This window comes from Ursus americanus, chromosome 15 (genome assembly GCF_024610735.1).
Source record: "Ursus americanus isolate L20-20 chromosome 15, mUrsAme1.1.p, whole genome shotgun sequence".
Classification (NCBI taxonomy): domain Eukaryota; kingdom Metazoa; phylum Chordata; class Mammalia; order Carnivora; family Ursidae; genus Ursus; species Ursus americanus.
This window is the reverse complement of record NC_142141.1, coordinates 14,768,725-14,784,720: the sequence shown is the minus strand read 5'-3', so window position 1 is coordinate 14,784,720 and position 15,996 is coordinate 14,768,725. Positions and strand designations below refer to the sequence as shown.

Genomic DNA, 15,996 nt, shown 5'->3' with positions numbered 1-15,996 from the left:
ATTTGCAAAAAAAAATAAAAAAAAAAAGTTCAGAATTGTGAGGCAATTTTCCCAAGGTCATTCAGCAATGAAAGAGCGGGGATTTGAAACTGGGGTGTTCTGTTCCTCAAATACCGACATTTAATTACCTTGCTCTTTGCTCAAGTTAATACTGATATGTAAATTTAAGAGCTGTTTACTAGCCATTATTTCTTAAACCATTTATTGGTTATATAATACAGATAATGCCCCAGAACTTTCTGTAACACCTCCAAAGTTTAAAGTAAGTCTATTCCCTATACCTGTGGCCGTGTATCAAAAATACGATTTAATAAAAGTCTCTGTGTTTCTTCTTAATCTTATCACTTCCTAACATAGTTGTAAAGATCATTTACCTTAAAATTCATGGAAAACTAGGAAATATTGGATAGTTTAAAGCAGCTGTGAAGAATTAACCACCTACCAGCTGTGTGATACTGCTGATTCTCTAAAAATTAATCAAAAGGGGTAACCATAGATATGAGTTTTAGACACATCAGATGAAAATATCTTCCACAGCAATAATTTATCATCTTTAAAATGTTTTACATATTGTTATGTTTAATCCTCAAATAATCTGGTGAATAACTGTGCAGAAATTTCTCTTAGAATATCAGCAATGATAGATAGTGGAGAGAATGAAATCTAAATCACCCCTCTTACAGATATGGAGACTGAGGTCCCTAGAAGTGAATTTGCCTATGAGACCATTGAGCTAATAAGTGGTGAGTTTGGGACTAGTCACGGGAAGAGGTGAAAAGTTTTTCCATACCATGCAGCCTGCTGGGTTATTGTGAATTTTTAATGCATTTTCAAATGGCTTAAAAGGTCTCTTACAGTATTCTATCATACTGCATTACATATACTAATTATCTAAATAAGCTGAGAACAACTGACTTGAAAACCGCTTTGAATATTGGTAACTTTAATCATTAGGGATGGATGTGCAGAATAGGGCAGATGAGGCAGCATTAACAGAAAAAAGGAAAGATTGTAGACATCTGAATCAGGCGACCTTGTGCTCAAATTTTTGTTTTGCCATTTCTGTGCTGTTTGCCCTCAAGCAAGTGACATGCAACACATTCCAGGACTTTCTTCAAAAGAGGAGCTGGATCAGAATTGAGGGGAAAGATAGTAAAAAAGCAGAAGAATTTGTAATAAAATATTATCCTAAAATAATTAATTAAAAGTAATGTAAAAAAAATATTATCCTAAAATAATTCAATTATCTAGCAATGATTGAATAACAAGAAGCTGTTGGCTTCTTGGTTTCTACATTTAGGATATGCAGATAGAATATGAAATGGAGGGTCCAGCAGTTTCTTGTGGATAAGAGACAATGAAGATCAGTGCTTTCTGTTTCAAAGAGTTGGGGACAATGAGACAGTATTACTTCCTTTCCTGCCCAGGACACCTTGTTCAAGCACCCATTTAAAGGAATTCACTATCTTATTAACAACTTCTCAATAGCAGAGCAGTTTATCCTTCCAGGAGATCCCCCTCAATACTGCCATACCGTGAACTACCAACTACACTGGGGTTAAATTAAAACTCATCCATCCCAAACTCAAATGGGATGAACTGAAAAACACACTGTATCTATGGTCCCGCTGGTTTCCCTTTGCACAAGTAGGCTGACCTCCAGTGATCAAATTTTGTACTATGAACCTACAGGTTCATTTCATTTCTTTCTTTACAGGAGTAACAACTGTGCTCACCATGACAACTTTGAGTATCAGTGCCAGAAATTCCCTCCCTAAGGTGGCTTACGCCACTGCTATGGATTGGTTCATTGCAGTGTGCTATGCCTTTGTGTTCTCAGCTCTGATCGAGTTTGCCACAGTCAATTATTTCACCAAGAGAGGTTATGCATGGGATGGCAAAAGTGTGGTTCCAGAAAAGGTGAGTACTTTAATATGCCCTGTGATCTGTCACTGTATGTCTTATTAAACCTGTGAGATGGCATGTTTGGACTTTGGGGAATGGATGAAGAATGCAGAGACAGGGTAATGAGGATTCTCTGTTTCTTATATCGTAAGTAACTGTCTGCTGTGGTAATTTTGGTAGTGCTAAAGAGAGAGGTTGGTTAAGTGGGCCGATGTGCAGAGTAGAGTGAAGGAGATAAAGGACGGACAAAGGCAGACATTTCTACTCAAATATACCTTCCGTGGTCTCTATTGATTTGAGAACAGTTTTAACTTGACATTAGGAGCAAATAAATTTATGCCATTATAATTTGAACTTGAAAATCATAGTCTTTTGGTTGTTTTCTGAGCCTAATCACTTTGGTCATAAATATTATTAATTCTAATGCCTCAACTAAATTTAGTTTACAAAATGTATTATCTCCAATTTTCAGTGAAGTAAAGGACAGGAAATATATTTCCTTTCCAAATTAGAGGTTAACTTTAAGGATCATACACAAATCACAGAAAAATTCTTCATTGTAGAAAATTATCAAGTCAAGCTCATTACTGTTTTTCTAAATTAGAACCTGTTTTCAAGTGTATTTTAAAGCACATGTGGCGAGGATATTTCTACTTCTTTGGCTTGAAGGAAAAATATGTCAAAATGCAAGCAAACCTTGGGATGGTGGAAAAAAGGTCAAAGTCAGAGACACAGAGATTCTAAGACGTCTAGAAATAATCTGGGAGGAATCACTCTGTAGCAGCTTTTCCCCAAAATTCTATCCCTCAGAGTACTAGTATCATGAGATAGTCCCTAAGAATAAAGTTCTGTGGTTGAATACGCTTGAATACACAATACGTGTACTATATCACAGAGTCACAGGATATTCAAGAATCTGGAAGGGTCTGTAGTAAAGAAATTAACTTAATGGTGTTTTCCTCATAGCTGTACAGATATACTAGAAAAGAGAATCCTCTGTGCTGGAAACATCTCCCATATTTAAACTAATTTAAACTGTTACTGATTATAAGATGAACCATTAATATATGCATAAATGGGAAAGCAAAGATGCTGCCAAGTAAAAGCTCTTTTAGATTTACCCCTCAGGCACAGACGAATCAGCTGAATACCCTGATGATCTCCTACACAAGCACAAGCAAAAGAAGGTCTGTGTAGAATCCACTTTGGCAGCCAACGGAACCTGAACCAGGCCCTCAAAATTCACTTGCCTTGAAACATGCTTGCCAAGTATAAAAAGAAAAAGAATTCTCTGAATCTGCAAACCAAGGACCTTGGCTCAGGTTCAGTAGAGAGAAGGAACAAAACAAAGGGATTGCATTTACCAGTTGGAGAGAGGAGTAAAAGTGTGAGGACAGAGTGATTGTCAGATACTTCCTTTAGCCATGGATGGTCTCCATTTGTCCTAGAACAGAAGGGCAGCCCAAAGGAGAGAGAGCCAAACATGGAAAATAGTTCATCGTAAGACACTACCACATATAAGACGTAGCCCAGATTCATAGATGTGAACATTTTTAAAGGCACATCTTAGAATCACTGAAAGAGTCTGCTCAAGTGCTTTAGAATTAATGATATGCAAACGTGGGTGATACACAACTGAAAAGTGATATGCCAACATTGGGAAAAATGGCTTTTCTCTCTGAATGCTTTCTTTGTTGCAAGAGACCAGTGTCTTTCTGATTCTGTCTCCTAAGTGTCAGTCGTTAGTGACCTGTGAGATGAATTTGTCTGGAAAACATAGAATTTGGGTTGAGGCATTGGTTGAGCTCACAGTTCAGTTTATGTTTATCTGTCTGACCCTGTATTCGTTTTTCAAGTGCTGTGTCTCAAAAAAAAATACTCTGATCTCTATCAATCTACAGTCCGTGTTATTCAGTACACAAATACGGATGTAGGTAGAGTTGTGTCTTATCTATAAATATACATATATATTTATCAATAATTTGTCTGTATCTGTCATCCTAATGAGAAAGATAATATTTTCTGTAAATTATCTTTACCTCTGTAAAAGTCTGCCCCAGGGCTTTGCCGGTTTGATTTGCTTATTACAGGGAGTGTGAGCACAGTGTGATCCAGGTCTCATTTTGACATTCAGAGAGGATGAATAAAATATGTTTTCTATGACCAGGTGAGTGTTTTCAGGAGAGTTAAATTTTCAATCTCTAACATGGTGTAACTTGAAAATAAAAAGAAAGTTTCTGTAAGTCATCACATTATCAAGTGAGCATTCAGGAGCCTACTTAAGATCCATTTTCATAGGGTGAATTGCTTAAAGAAATACCAATTTCTTAAAGAATACAGAGGAGCTCAACTTTCTCAAAAATTAGAAAAGATTATTAAGCATTCTTTCCTGATAAACCAGATATTTCTCAATATTTTATTCAACATGATGTTACAAATAAAAGCACTTAACTTGAGAAACTTTAGTAGTAGAGTATTATAATAATTTGGCCCTGGGAGAAATCAAACCTGTCAATAATATAAACTCTTCTCCAAGAATTTTTCCTGCTGCAGATTATTTGTTTCAGTTTTTCCAACAGGGTATCTGTCACTCAACAAGTTTTGATTAGATTGGAACCCATTGCCTCTCTTCCACAATAGAGTACATACACATTTTATCTAAAGGACATGCATGCTTTTTAATGTATTCTGCAATATTCGAACTCTTATTTTTTAAGAAATGGACTAATACAAGTTCAGTTTGACTGTTTAACTGGGTTGAAATAGACCACGTCTATTTTTTTATTCCAGTATAGATGATACAAAATGTTACCTAGTTTCAGGTGTACAACCTAGTGATTCCGCAGCTCTATACATTAATGCTATGCTCACCACAAGTGTAGCTACCAATGGTCACCATACAACGCTGTTACAATACCATTGCCTATATTTCTGATGCTGTGCCTTTTCTTTCCATGATGTACTCGTTCCATAACTAGAAGCCTGTATTTCCCACTCCCCTTCATCCATTTTGCCTAGCCACCCCCATGCCCTCCCCTCTGACAACCAACAGTTTGTTCTCCATAATTATGGGTCTGTTTCTGCTTTGTGTTTGTTTATTCATTTGTTCTGTTTTTTAGATTCCACATATAAGTGAAATCATATGGTATTAGTGTTTCCCTGTGTAACCTACTAAACCATATCTATTTTGACCCTATAGTCATTTTGACATTGAAAGAGAGAATCACTTTTACTTGCTTTATTTTTGTACACATAATTATGGAAATTTCTGTCACTCTTCATAAAGCTTAACCAAATCTGTCTTCATTATAAAATAGGAGCACACTTGGAGTAAGTGGCCTTACTTTTAACTATGTAATACTAGAAAGAAAAAATTCTGGGCTTTTTGTTGTTGTCCTAATGTAATTCTTAAGGATGCAGAGAGGGGGGGAAAAGTAGCAGATAGGTCACAGGGCTGGGTAATAAAGAAATTAACCTGTTAAAATTCCTGACTAATGTGCCTTGTAAAAAAACAGCAGGTCTTCTGTTAGTAATGTTTTATTCTGATTCAATAAATAAGAATACAAATTATTCAGAAAGCATTGAGTCTGGTTGGTCAAGTTTAGCTGCTCATCAGTATTCTCTGTATACCCTTCTGCAGTATCAGTAACCAGACTCTGCTCCTGAGGAATTCTGATTCAAAACATGAGATTGTGCCCTAGATATTTGCCCTTAAAAAATTTTTAACTAGCGATTTAGTGTGCACAAAAGAATGAGAACTCTTCTAGGCTAGTGCTGTCCAACAGAAATATGTAAGCCACAAATGTGAGCCATATATGTAATTTAAAATTTTCTAATAGCCTTATTTAAAAAATACAAACCAGAAAAACTAAATTTTTTTTCTTTCTCGAGTTTTTATTTAATTTCTAGTTAGTTAACGTACAGTATGATATTAGTTTCAGGTGTAGAATTAGTGACTTAATAATATGCTTTAACCAGTATATCAAAAATATTGTATTTACAATGTGTAAACAATAAAAAACACTATTAAGGAGATATATTGCATTCTTTTTCTTTCCTTTATAGCAGGTCTTCAGAATCCTATACCTATTTTATACTTACACACTAGCCACATTTCAGGTGCTCGATAGTCTCAAGTGGCTCATGGCAACTCTGTCAGACCACATAGCTGTAAACAATGATCCACTGCAGTTTTTAGAAATTCCTATATGACAGAAACCCCAATAAATGCTGCAGTTGTGACTCATTGCACAGATAACACGGACAAGCAGCTGACATTGTGACTTCAGAATACCCTGAATAACTCTGGTTTATCATTTTCCCACTTGTAACATGGGGAGAAGGAACAAATAATAGCTGGCTCGGCACTTAACTTAACTTCTGCAAAATAAACCACTCCAAAACTTAGTGCCCTAAAGTAATCACCAAGCGTTTGGGGTTGGGAACAACCTGGTGGTACTTCCTTTGGTAGGAGGAGGCTGTGGGCTCCGTAACATGGTTGCAGTACACTAGAGGCTCCACCAGAGGGAGAGCATCCACAATGGCCTCTCACTCGGCTGGGGCCTGATACTGTCTGGGCCTCTCACAGCCCATGATCTCTGGTCGCCCAGTTTTCTAGTCCAGGCTTCTTCATGAGGCGGTAATATGTCTCCAGAGGGTAAAGGCTGAGGCTACAAAGCTTCTTGAGGATAAACTCCTAAACTGGCATCACATCACTCGACCTCCTGACGGGAAAGCCTGGAAAATACTGGGTATTTTTTTTTTTCAGCTTTATTGAGATGTGTGACACATGACCTTGTGTAAGTTTGAGGTATACAGTGTGGTTCATATGATACATTTATATGTTGCGAAGCCATTACTACCGTAGCATCAGTTACCATCTCCATCCTGTCACTTAGTTACCATTTCTTCCTTTGTGGTGAGACCATTTAAGACCTAGTCTCAGCAACATTCAAGTCTAGGATATGTATTATTCGCTGTAAACCCTGTGCTGTACAGTAGATGCCCAAACTTGTCGATTTTATAACTGGGCATTTGTGTCTGCATTTTTCATTTGTTTCAGTAATACAGTCATACGTTACATTTCTCACATTTTAAACAAAGCATAAGTTTGGGTTCCAAAGTAAAGGTCACTTTGCTCAGCAACTTACAGACTTCCTTCCCACAGTCTACTGAACAAAATGCTTTTACTCTTCCCTTCTACAGCCAAAGAAAGTGAAGGATCCTCTCATTAAGAAAAACAACACTTACGCTCCAACAGCAACCAGCTACACCCCTAATTTGGCCAGGGGTGACCCCGGCTTAGCCACGATTGCTAAAAGCGCAACCATAGAACCAAAAGAAGTCAAGCCGGAAACAAAACCACCAGAACCCAAGAAAACCTTTAACAGTGTCAGCAAAATTGACCGACTGTCAAGAATAGCTTTCCCGCTGCTATTTGGAATCTTTAACTTGGTCTATTGGGCTACATATTTAAACAGAGAGCCTCAGCTAAAAGCCCCCACCCCACATCAATAGGTCCTTTCATTCACATTCTGTTGTTCAGTCCTCTGCCCTGGGAATTGCTTTCTGTTCTCAACACAGTGATTCCCACCTGCTTTATTGCCTCTGTCTTAAAGAATTTGAAGGTTTCCTTATTTCCATAATTCATACAAGAACAACAGACCCCTGTCCAGCAGTCCAGAGCAAAGCAGAGCATACAGCTGAGAGACAGGATTCTGAGAGAGGAAGAAAGAAAGGAAAATCACGACAGAAGGAGACAGAATGAAAGAGAGAGGAAAGGTGGGCGAGTAGGTACAGGCTATGAGGAAAAGTAGAAGGAAAATAAAACTTCACTCTATAACTCCAGGTCATTTGTAGATATATATTTCCAAATATTCTTAAAAAAAAGATACTGTATATGTCAAAAATATTTTTATGTGGAGGTGTTTCAAGGAATAAATTGTAAATGTTTAATGAAAGGAATTTTAAAAATCTATGTCTTTATTGCACAAACTGCAGTGTGCTTTACATTTTGTTTTGTTTTTTAAACTGATGTGTAGCTTAACACTTTGTTTCCAAAGCTAAAGATCCCCATTTTTTTCTCCATTTAAAAATAACTATTGCATTATTCTGTTGTTAAAGGCTATTTTAAAATTCATGGAAATTGCACAGGCAAATGTGGAGCTCCTTACCGTTAAGCACATTTAATCCAAAAGAGAGAAATGCTTTAAATAGGTTACTTCACCATCATATGAGCTTTTATCACTAGACTCAATGAGGAATCATTTTAACAGAGACATACACTCAATAAAAACTAAAAATTAAAAAAAATAATAAGACTTAAATAAAACAATTTAAAAATACTCCCCTTGCCACCCTGTCTGTATCCAGATAGCACATGGTTCCAATAATCACTTGATTCTCATTACGAAAAGATGTTTTTAGAGGGGCAAACATATTTTGCAAGCTCTAGAATTGTTGAATGTATTATTTTATATAACAGTACATTAAAAGCTTTAGATTGAAATTTATGACTAGTAAACAAATATAGAATATATAAATTATGTATGTAAATATACAGCATGAGATTGTACATTTTTTACTTTTTTAAAGTTGTGTTCTTATAATATTGTGTAGGACTCACCGCTCTTAGCTGTTAGAATGTTGTAAAGTGCTATGGAGATACCTTTAGAGCCCACATTAAAAGCAGAACAGCCCATGGGAATCAGATGGAATTTAAAATAGATGGGTATGAAGTCCGCTTCTGTAGAGAAAGCTTATAATTTCAAACTATCGTCTGGTGTACAGTAGTAAATCAGTTGCTCTCTGCTCAAGTCATGCCGCATTTCCCTATTGGAGGCTCTTGTAAAATAGAAAGAAAATGGAAAAGCATTAGTTGGAGCTAGAAATTCAACTGTATATTATTGCTATAATTGCTGAACCAACTATCTCAATAAGTGTTGTACCATATGTAGCATTAAATATAAGAACACATGAAAGAATGTACAGGAAATAGCTTTTATTGAGTAACATTATTACATTTCATTTATACTGTAGCAATATATTTGTAGGTATACTATGTAAGGGCTTTAACTACAAGAGGTCCATTAATACTCCCTATAAAAATTCTGGTCTGTTTCATTACTTCCCAGATGTTTTAGAGATGAATATTTATGCAGAAGGTATTTTTGAAGTCTCCTTTTGTCTGATAGAATTTCAGAGATGTTTAAAATTAGCATCCAGAATCCACAGGTCATAGTCTAACCACATTTAGAGTACTACGACATAAACCTATCAGCATAATTGCCAAATAAGTCCTTTGGGATCCGTACCCAAGTTTTGAGCAATGTTTCTTTCAAAAAGCTGCTATCCAATGATGTAGGAAAAAACACAGTTTGTGTTTTCCTAAACAAACTCTGGTTTGCTGTTTCAATGTGCTTTATTGTTTGATTTGGTCCTGCCTAAATTCAGTGAGCTAGGCCAATGAAGACTGAACCAAGGACGTTTCATCCTCTGGTGTCATGTGTAGATATCATGTATAGAAAATAAAATGAATTATGGCTCTAACCTCTGTGTTGCTGTTTATATCTGTTATTTTTCGGCGTTAACCCAATGTGTTTATTAAGAGCATTTTATCTTCCAGACTCCTCATGGCTAACATTTGGTCTGTATTTTGCTCATTAGATGTGAATATTTCTTACTAGTCTGCTTTCTGCTATGCAATGATTGCATTTCTATCATTTCTTAGTTTGTTAGTATGTGTGGATGGTATTCTATTGTATAAATTGATTGCACAATTTATCAAAGACAAATTATTCTATGTAGCTTTTCTACAGTGCTTTGCTAAACCATGTAATACTAGTTAAGTCTTCCTTGAAAATAAAGATACACTCTTATAGAGGACAGTTCCTGTTTACTCCCAGGAACATTTTTTAAAAGATGACACTGAATGTTTATTGCACCTTAGTGCAGTGAAGTGGCAATAAAACCTAACATGAATTGAGGTTGTTTATGGCAGATGCATGTATTGCTTCACAGAGTTTAGCAAAAGCTCTTAATTTTATGTCATACTGTATTCTATTATAATAATAAAGCTAACATTATTCAATAACCAAATGGAATGCTTGACTCTCTTTTCATATTATCAGTGGGACCTACCACCGACCTGTTTTAAACATTTTCACGTGGGAGCACCTTAAAGTGCCAACTGCTGGCAAGAACCTAGGGTACAGAGAAGATTGTTGAAGATGTATCAATAGTATGACCCTAAACTATGATTTTAAATGAATCACTTTAAAAAGAGGAATTATCAATCACCCGGTATCTGGTGCAACCAGTAGCACTTCAACTCAAAATTTGTAGGACATGAATAGAACAGAATCAAATGCTGAAATGATAGTAGAGTATCTCTTGTCAATACAGCAAATCTGTTTTCTGATCTGGGCACAGACTCTGGTTTAATTGTTTTGAGGGAGGAGTTGAAGCATTGTCATATTGAAAAGCTCCCCTGGGGCTATTCCATTCCTCAATGTTTCTGTGACCATGAAGTCAGATTAAAGTACAAAATACTTATAATTACTTGAAAGACAATAGAAAAATGATTTCAGTGACAGGCACAAAACTGTACCGGGTTTCTACAGACAAGACTATGTGAGGCAAAATCTTTCTGTGTTAGATGGCAGCCAAGCAAAAACAAAATAAATTCTGTCTCTACAAATAATCTATCAAAAAGAAAAATGATTCAGGATTTAGCAAAATTAATAATTTCAAAATCCTCCAACCAAATTGCTTATTCAATCCAAATAAAACTGCTCGTGTAAACTAGCTGAATCCACCACATTCACTGATTTCTTGGCTCTCGCAAAAATGAATGTAGTGAACGATGGTGATTTTGGCTATCAAAACAGATCCATGTCGGGGCTCACCATAATAATTAGCTAAGGAATCAGAATCAGAACGGACTTGGCATTAATTGCTGACCATCTGTTTGAATTTCATTATACCTGTTTGTTAAGACCTTCTGTTGGAGTTTTCTAAAATCTCTCCAACTCTGGTGACCAACAAGAAGAAGCATCTGACTCGATGACGCTATAGCCACATTTCAGTCAAATAAACTCCAAATGTTAATTAAGCTAAATTCTGCTAACATTTGCCGAGTCTCTATCCTGTGTTAAGTATTGTACTCCATGATAGGGATGTAGACGTAAATATTTCATGGCTTTTTTCCTTAAGGAAATTGCAATTATGATAGGAGAGGAAGACAGAGAATCAAGCACAGATAATAATACAAATACCATGAGAAAGGTAGGGGATGCTAAGAGACAAATAGCAGGGCTAACTTGGCACTCTTCATAAGTTACGTAGCTGTATCTGCAGGAACTAATCATGCCCAAGCTAGAACTTGAACTGGAAGAAGAATCGAAGCGGTCCATTTGTCAGTGGCCTGGGGTTCTAAGGCCAGCCCTTCACATTGTGAGCCGTCTAATCACCATCTAACACGTGAGACCTCTTTGAATCCTTCAGCTAGTGTGGTAGGTACTGAGATGACAGAAGTGAAGATGACAGGATGACCGTGGAAACTTTGTAATTCATAGAGAATCCAAGGGAACGTAAAGGTCCAACACTTTAAACAAGATGTACATCTACCAATAAGTGTGCAAGGTGTAGGTCTTTTACTACTTGGGCAGTTGTATGAGTTTTTAAAAGATGGCTCAATATTTATCAGACACTCCGTTGTTGGGGATGGCCAATGATGATGAGGGACAGGCCTTTCACTGAATGATGATAGTAACATATTAACACTTAACTCAGAGAGACAACATCTATTGCCAGGGAACTAATATACGTGTGTGAAGTAGACCAAATATGACCCTAGAGCAAGCACTCGGGCCTGTGAGAAACAGGCCACGTGCCCAGTCTCCTTAGCCTCAGCCCCAGCTATTTTGTACCATGTGGAGAAAGGGGCTGTGGTGCTACAGATATCCCAATGTTACAAATACTTACACTTAATACCGAAATTCTTTTTAACTCCAATTTTGAAACTACTGTATTTGTCAAATATATGAGCCAGTTGAATTCGGGTAATTCAATAGATTAGTGATCTCTGTTTTTCAGAAAATTGATACAGATGCATACATTAATAATCACTAATTGAGCAGCTCTACTATGTTTGGTGCAAGAATTACTTCAGAGAGAAAGGGAAGATGTTCCTCCTTATTAATGTAGTAAGCAAACTTTAAAACTGTATTTGAAAGGATGCTGATTACCTATATTTTCTAAAGTCACGTTATTTTTCAACAAAACATTTGTGGTCTAAAGAGAAGTCAATATCTGCACGGGGCTGTAAAATATTAAGGTTCTTTTCGGTTTGGATTGGTAATTTACCTGTATTTCTCTAACTGTAACATGTAGCACATTTTATTATGGAAAGTATGATTTCTTCATTAATTGTCCATCAAAGTATAATTATGGATATTACTTTCTTTGATTCTTACCATAAGCAATGTAGTTATAAAAGAAATTTATATAGGTCTGTTGGTTTGCCTAAAACACTGTGTAAGTAATATTGCCTTCACTATAAAGCTGATACTTTCAAAACTCATCTTTAAAAAAAAAAAACAACTTACACTGGATTTCCTTGACTAATGGTCTGTGTTTGTTTGAAAAATTAATATCTTGTGAAATATTACAAACAACACAAATAGTCATTTCATATCAAAAGGAAAGGTCATCTGAAATAAGCTAGAGATGAATAGGGTGGCTCATAAGGGGCACTTTGGTATCCATCTCCATCATAGCATAAAAAGCCACTGAAGTCAGAGATCTCACTTTAATTGGCGTGGCCCTTTGGGCAGTTCCCGCTGAGCCTTATTTATGCAGGAAACAGGAATAATAATAATAATTAATGTGAACATTGCTAGAATGGCAAAGTAAAGACCTGAGCAAATCTACTTTCCCAAGACAAAATAAAATTTGACAGGTTTTCTAAAACAATAATTCAGGACTCTAGAAATGAAACAAAACCACACAACAAAGGAGTATTTATTCAAAACAAAAGCAGAACAGGACTGAAACTTTTGTAAGAATGTTTATATGCCATGTTTGAACCTGGAATTACACTCATGAGCTCTTTACCTACATTTTTGCAATAATGCTGCCAGTGAAGGACAGGCTGTGTTAATAAACACCTTCCCACCTGAAGAGGTCCTTAATTTAGGGCAAAGCATGCAGAAGTTCCATACCCATGGATACTGTTAGAAACAGTAGCAATCTTATAAGCAAATGAATAGGAAAACTAATTCTGAAGGTTACTAGAAGTTAGGATGCCAGTTAGAGCAAACAAAAGACCAAGAGAACCAGAAATGGAAATTTAACAGAAAGATGAGGAAAATAAGGCATCCAGAGTGGGCTGACTTCAAAGCAGTATAATCAGGGTGTCTGAAGAAGCAAAAAGCTATGTCAAGTAATAAAAGTATTATGACAATGATACATTAAATTGAGAATATCAGTAAAGAGATAGAAATCATTAAAAAAGTAAATCTAAAGGGAAAATCTAGACCTGGAAATAAGAATTGCTGAAGTAAGGGGCACCTGGGTAACTCAATCAGCTAAGCTTTTAGCTAGGTCATGATCCTGGGGTTCTGGGGTTGAGCCCCATGTCAAGCCCTGAGTCGGGCTCCCTGTGTTTGGTGGGGCATATACTTCTCCCTTTCCCTCTGACCCTCCCCTCTACTCATGCTCTCTCTCTCTCTCTCAAATGAGTAAATTCTTTAAAAAAAGAAAAAAAGAATAGCGGAGGTGATATAGTCACTAGAGGGTCTCAAAAGCAAATTTGAACTATTATTTTATTATTTGTATGTGGTATCCACATTACCCACAGCCTATGTTTATGGGTTCATTGGTTTTATTTCAGAAACTAAGGTAACAATACCTCGGAGTGAGAAGGAGGGAAGAGTGAGGATTTAAACAACAAAGCATGGCTTTAATAGGGAAAGTATATACATTTTACCATAAATGACAAGGAATTCAAAATTTTATTGAAATAAATCTTAGAGATTTTGTCCTATTCAGTGTAAAACTCGTAATATAATAAATTCCACCCAAAAATGGAAAAGTGAGTACAAGTAAAATGAAGAAATAAAATCCAATGAGCCTGTTGAAACAGAGGTTTTTTTTCTGACATAATAAAATTCAAAAATTTTTTTTTTGTTATGTTAGTCACCATACAGCACTTCATTAGTTTTTGGTGTACTGTTCCATGATTCATTATTTGCATATAACACCCAGTGCTCATTGCAATACGTGCCCTCCTTAATACCCATCACCGGTCTAACTCATCCCCCCACCCCCCTCCCCTCTGAAACCCTGTTTGTTTCCTGGAAACCATAGTCTCTCATGATTCGTCTCCCCTCTGATTCCCCCCTTCTGTTTTCCCTTCCTTCTCCTAATGTCCTCCATGCTATTCCTTATGTTCCATATATGAGTGAAACCATCTGATAATTGTCTTTCTCTGCTTGATTTATTTCACTTAGCATAATTCCTTCCAGTTCCATCCATGTTGATGCAAATGGTGAGTATTCATCCTTTCTGCTGGTTGAGTAATATTCCATTGTATAAATGAACCACATCTTCTTTAGCCACTTGTCTGTTGAAGGGCATATTTTTGAAAATTAAACTGCTTTGTCCTTTAAAGGGAAAACTCGATTTCAGACATTACGAATGAGACTCTATCTCTCTACATTCTAGTACAGCTTTCTGTAGGTCATTCAGTAACACTCACTCCTGCTGTTTGCAGCTCTCTCCACTTGCCCACGAGCTGCAGTTTTCAACTGATGTAAGAGCAGGAAACTGTCTATGGATATTATAATTATTATAAATGTATATGATCTTGAAAGATGAATTACAATCAATGCTTAGAATGATCTAGTTTTAGAGGGTGGCCAATGTGCACAGATAAGGAAACACTGCCTAGATATTCCCCACATTGAAGGTTATGAAACGACACTGTTGAGTAGAATTAGAATTTCCAGCAGCACAATTCGCTTAGGGTGAGGGGGCAATAAAGAGTCTCTTCAAAATACTGTTGAGCACTTCTCTTTAGCAAAGTTATTCAGGTACTAAAAGGTTAAACATTTACATTTGGCTTTACAATAATATTGGTGATTCTCTGTTCTTCAGCAGTCCTATTTCTGCACAGATTAGCATTGGGGGTTGATGAGTTGACATGTGGAAACTGAATCCACATATTTGGAAGTCAGCTGTCCACATTAAGTTCTGCTTCTTCCCTTCATGGCCACTGCAAAAATAGAAGAAACAGAAATAATATACCAAAACTGTTTTTTATATTCAAGCCTTAAGTAGTACCCAGTGAAGAAGTACTCTCAGGAACATTTTTCATTCAAAAACAATTTTCTTGAGTAAGGGATTATTCAAAGGTAAGACTAAAGTGCCATGTGGCCCAAAGAAAAGAGACTTTTTCTTTTCAACCAGTTTTGGCCAGTGCCGCAGGGTAAAGTTAAATCTTGATGTTCAATCACATCTGTGTATTCTGGCGATCCTGAACAAAACTCCCATAGGAAAATAAGTCATTGTATGATATAACAGGAATAATAATCACTGATTAGTTGTTCCCAATAATGTATTGCTTTCTTAGTTCAGAGATTATACTATATTATTTTCATATACTATTTCATTTAATTCTCATATCTCTGTGATACACTGATGACAATTCACATTTTACAGATGAGAAAATGGAGGCTTAGAAAGATTATAGAACTCACCAATTGTTTTGTAGCTATAAAATGTCAAACCAAGATTAGGAACAGGATCGGAGGTAAGTCACTTTTTATGAGTTTAAACGTACTTATAAGGTAATCTAAATTAATTCCTTTATTTTATAAATTAAAAAAAAATATGGAAGCCATAATGGATAAGCTCCCTGCTAATGGTAGATTTAAGATTATAATACACATTTCTTGAGCTCTCATAAGAAATAAAAATATAAATTTGTTCTTCTGTATCGTACTTTCTATTTTACTATCTTACTCTTTAGTTATTATACCTTACAGAGAAGAGAAATATTTAACTGAAATGATACCAAAAGAATGTTTA

At 36.1% G+C, this 15,996-nt stretch overlaps 1 protein-coding gene across 1 annotated transcript in view; it reads left to right on the top strand.

Annotated features, from left to right (window-relative positions):
- Positions 1–9,453, top strand: part of GABRA1 (gamma-aminobutyric acid type A receptor subunit alpha1) — a 57,024-nt gene extending 47,571 nt beyond the window's left edge. Inside the window, exons 9-10 of the mRNA XM_045792148.2 lie at positions 1,718–1,920; positions 7,111–9,453. Of these exons, the coding sequence (XP_045648104.1) occupies positions 1,718–1,920; positions 7,111–7,422 (515 nt within the window). The 3' untranslated portion in view covers positions 7,423–9,453. The remainder of the gene's footprint in view (positions 1–1,717; positions 1,921–7,110) is intronic.
- Positions 9,454–15,996: the final 6,543 nt, after the last annotated feature.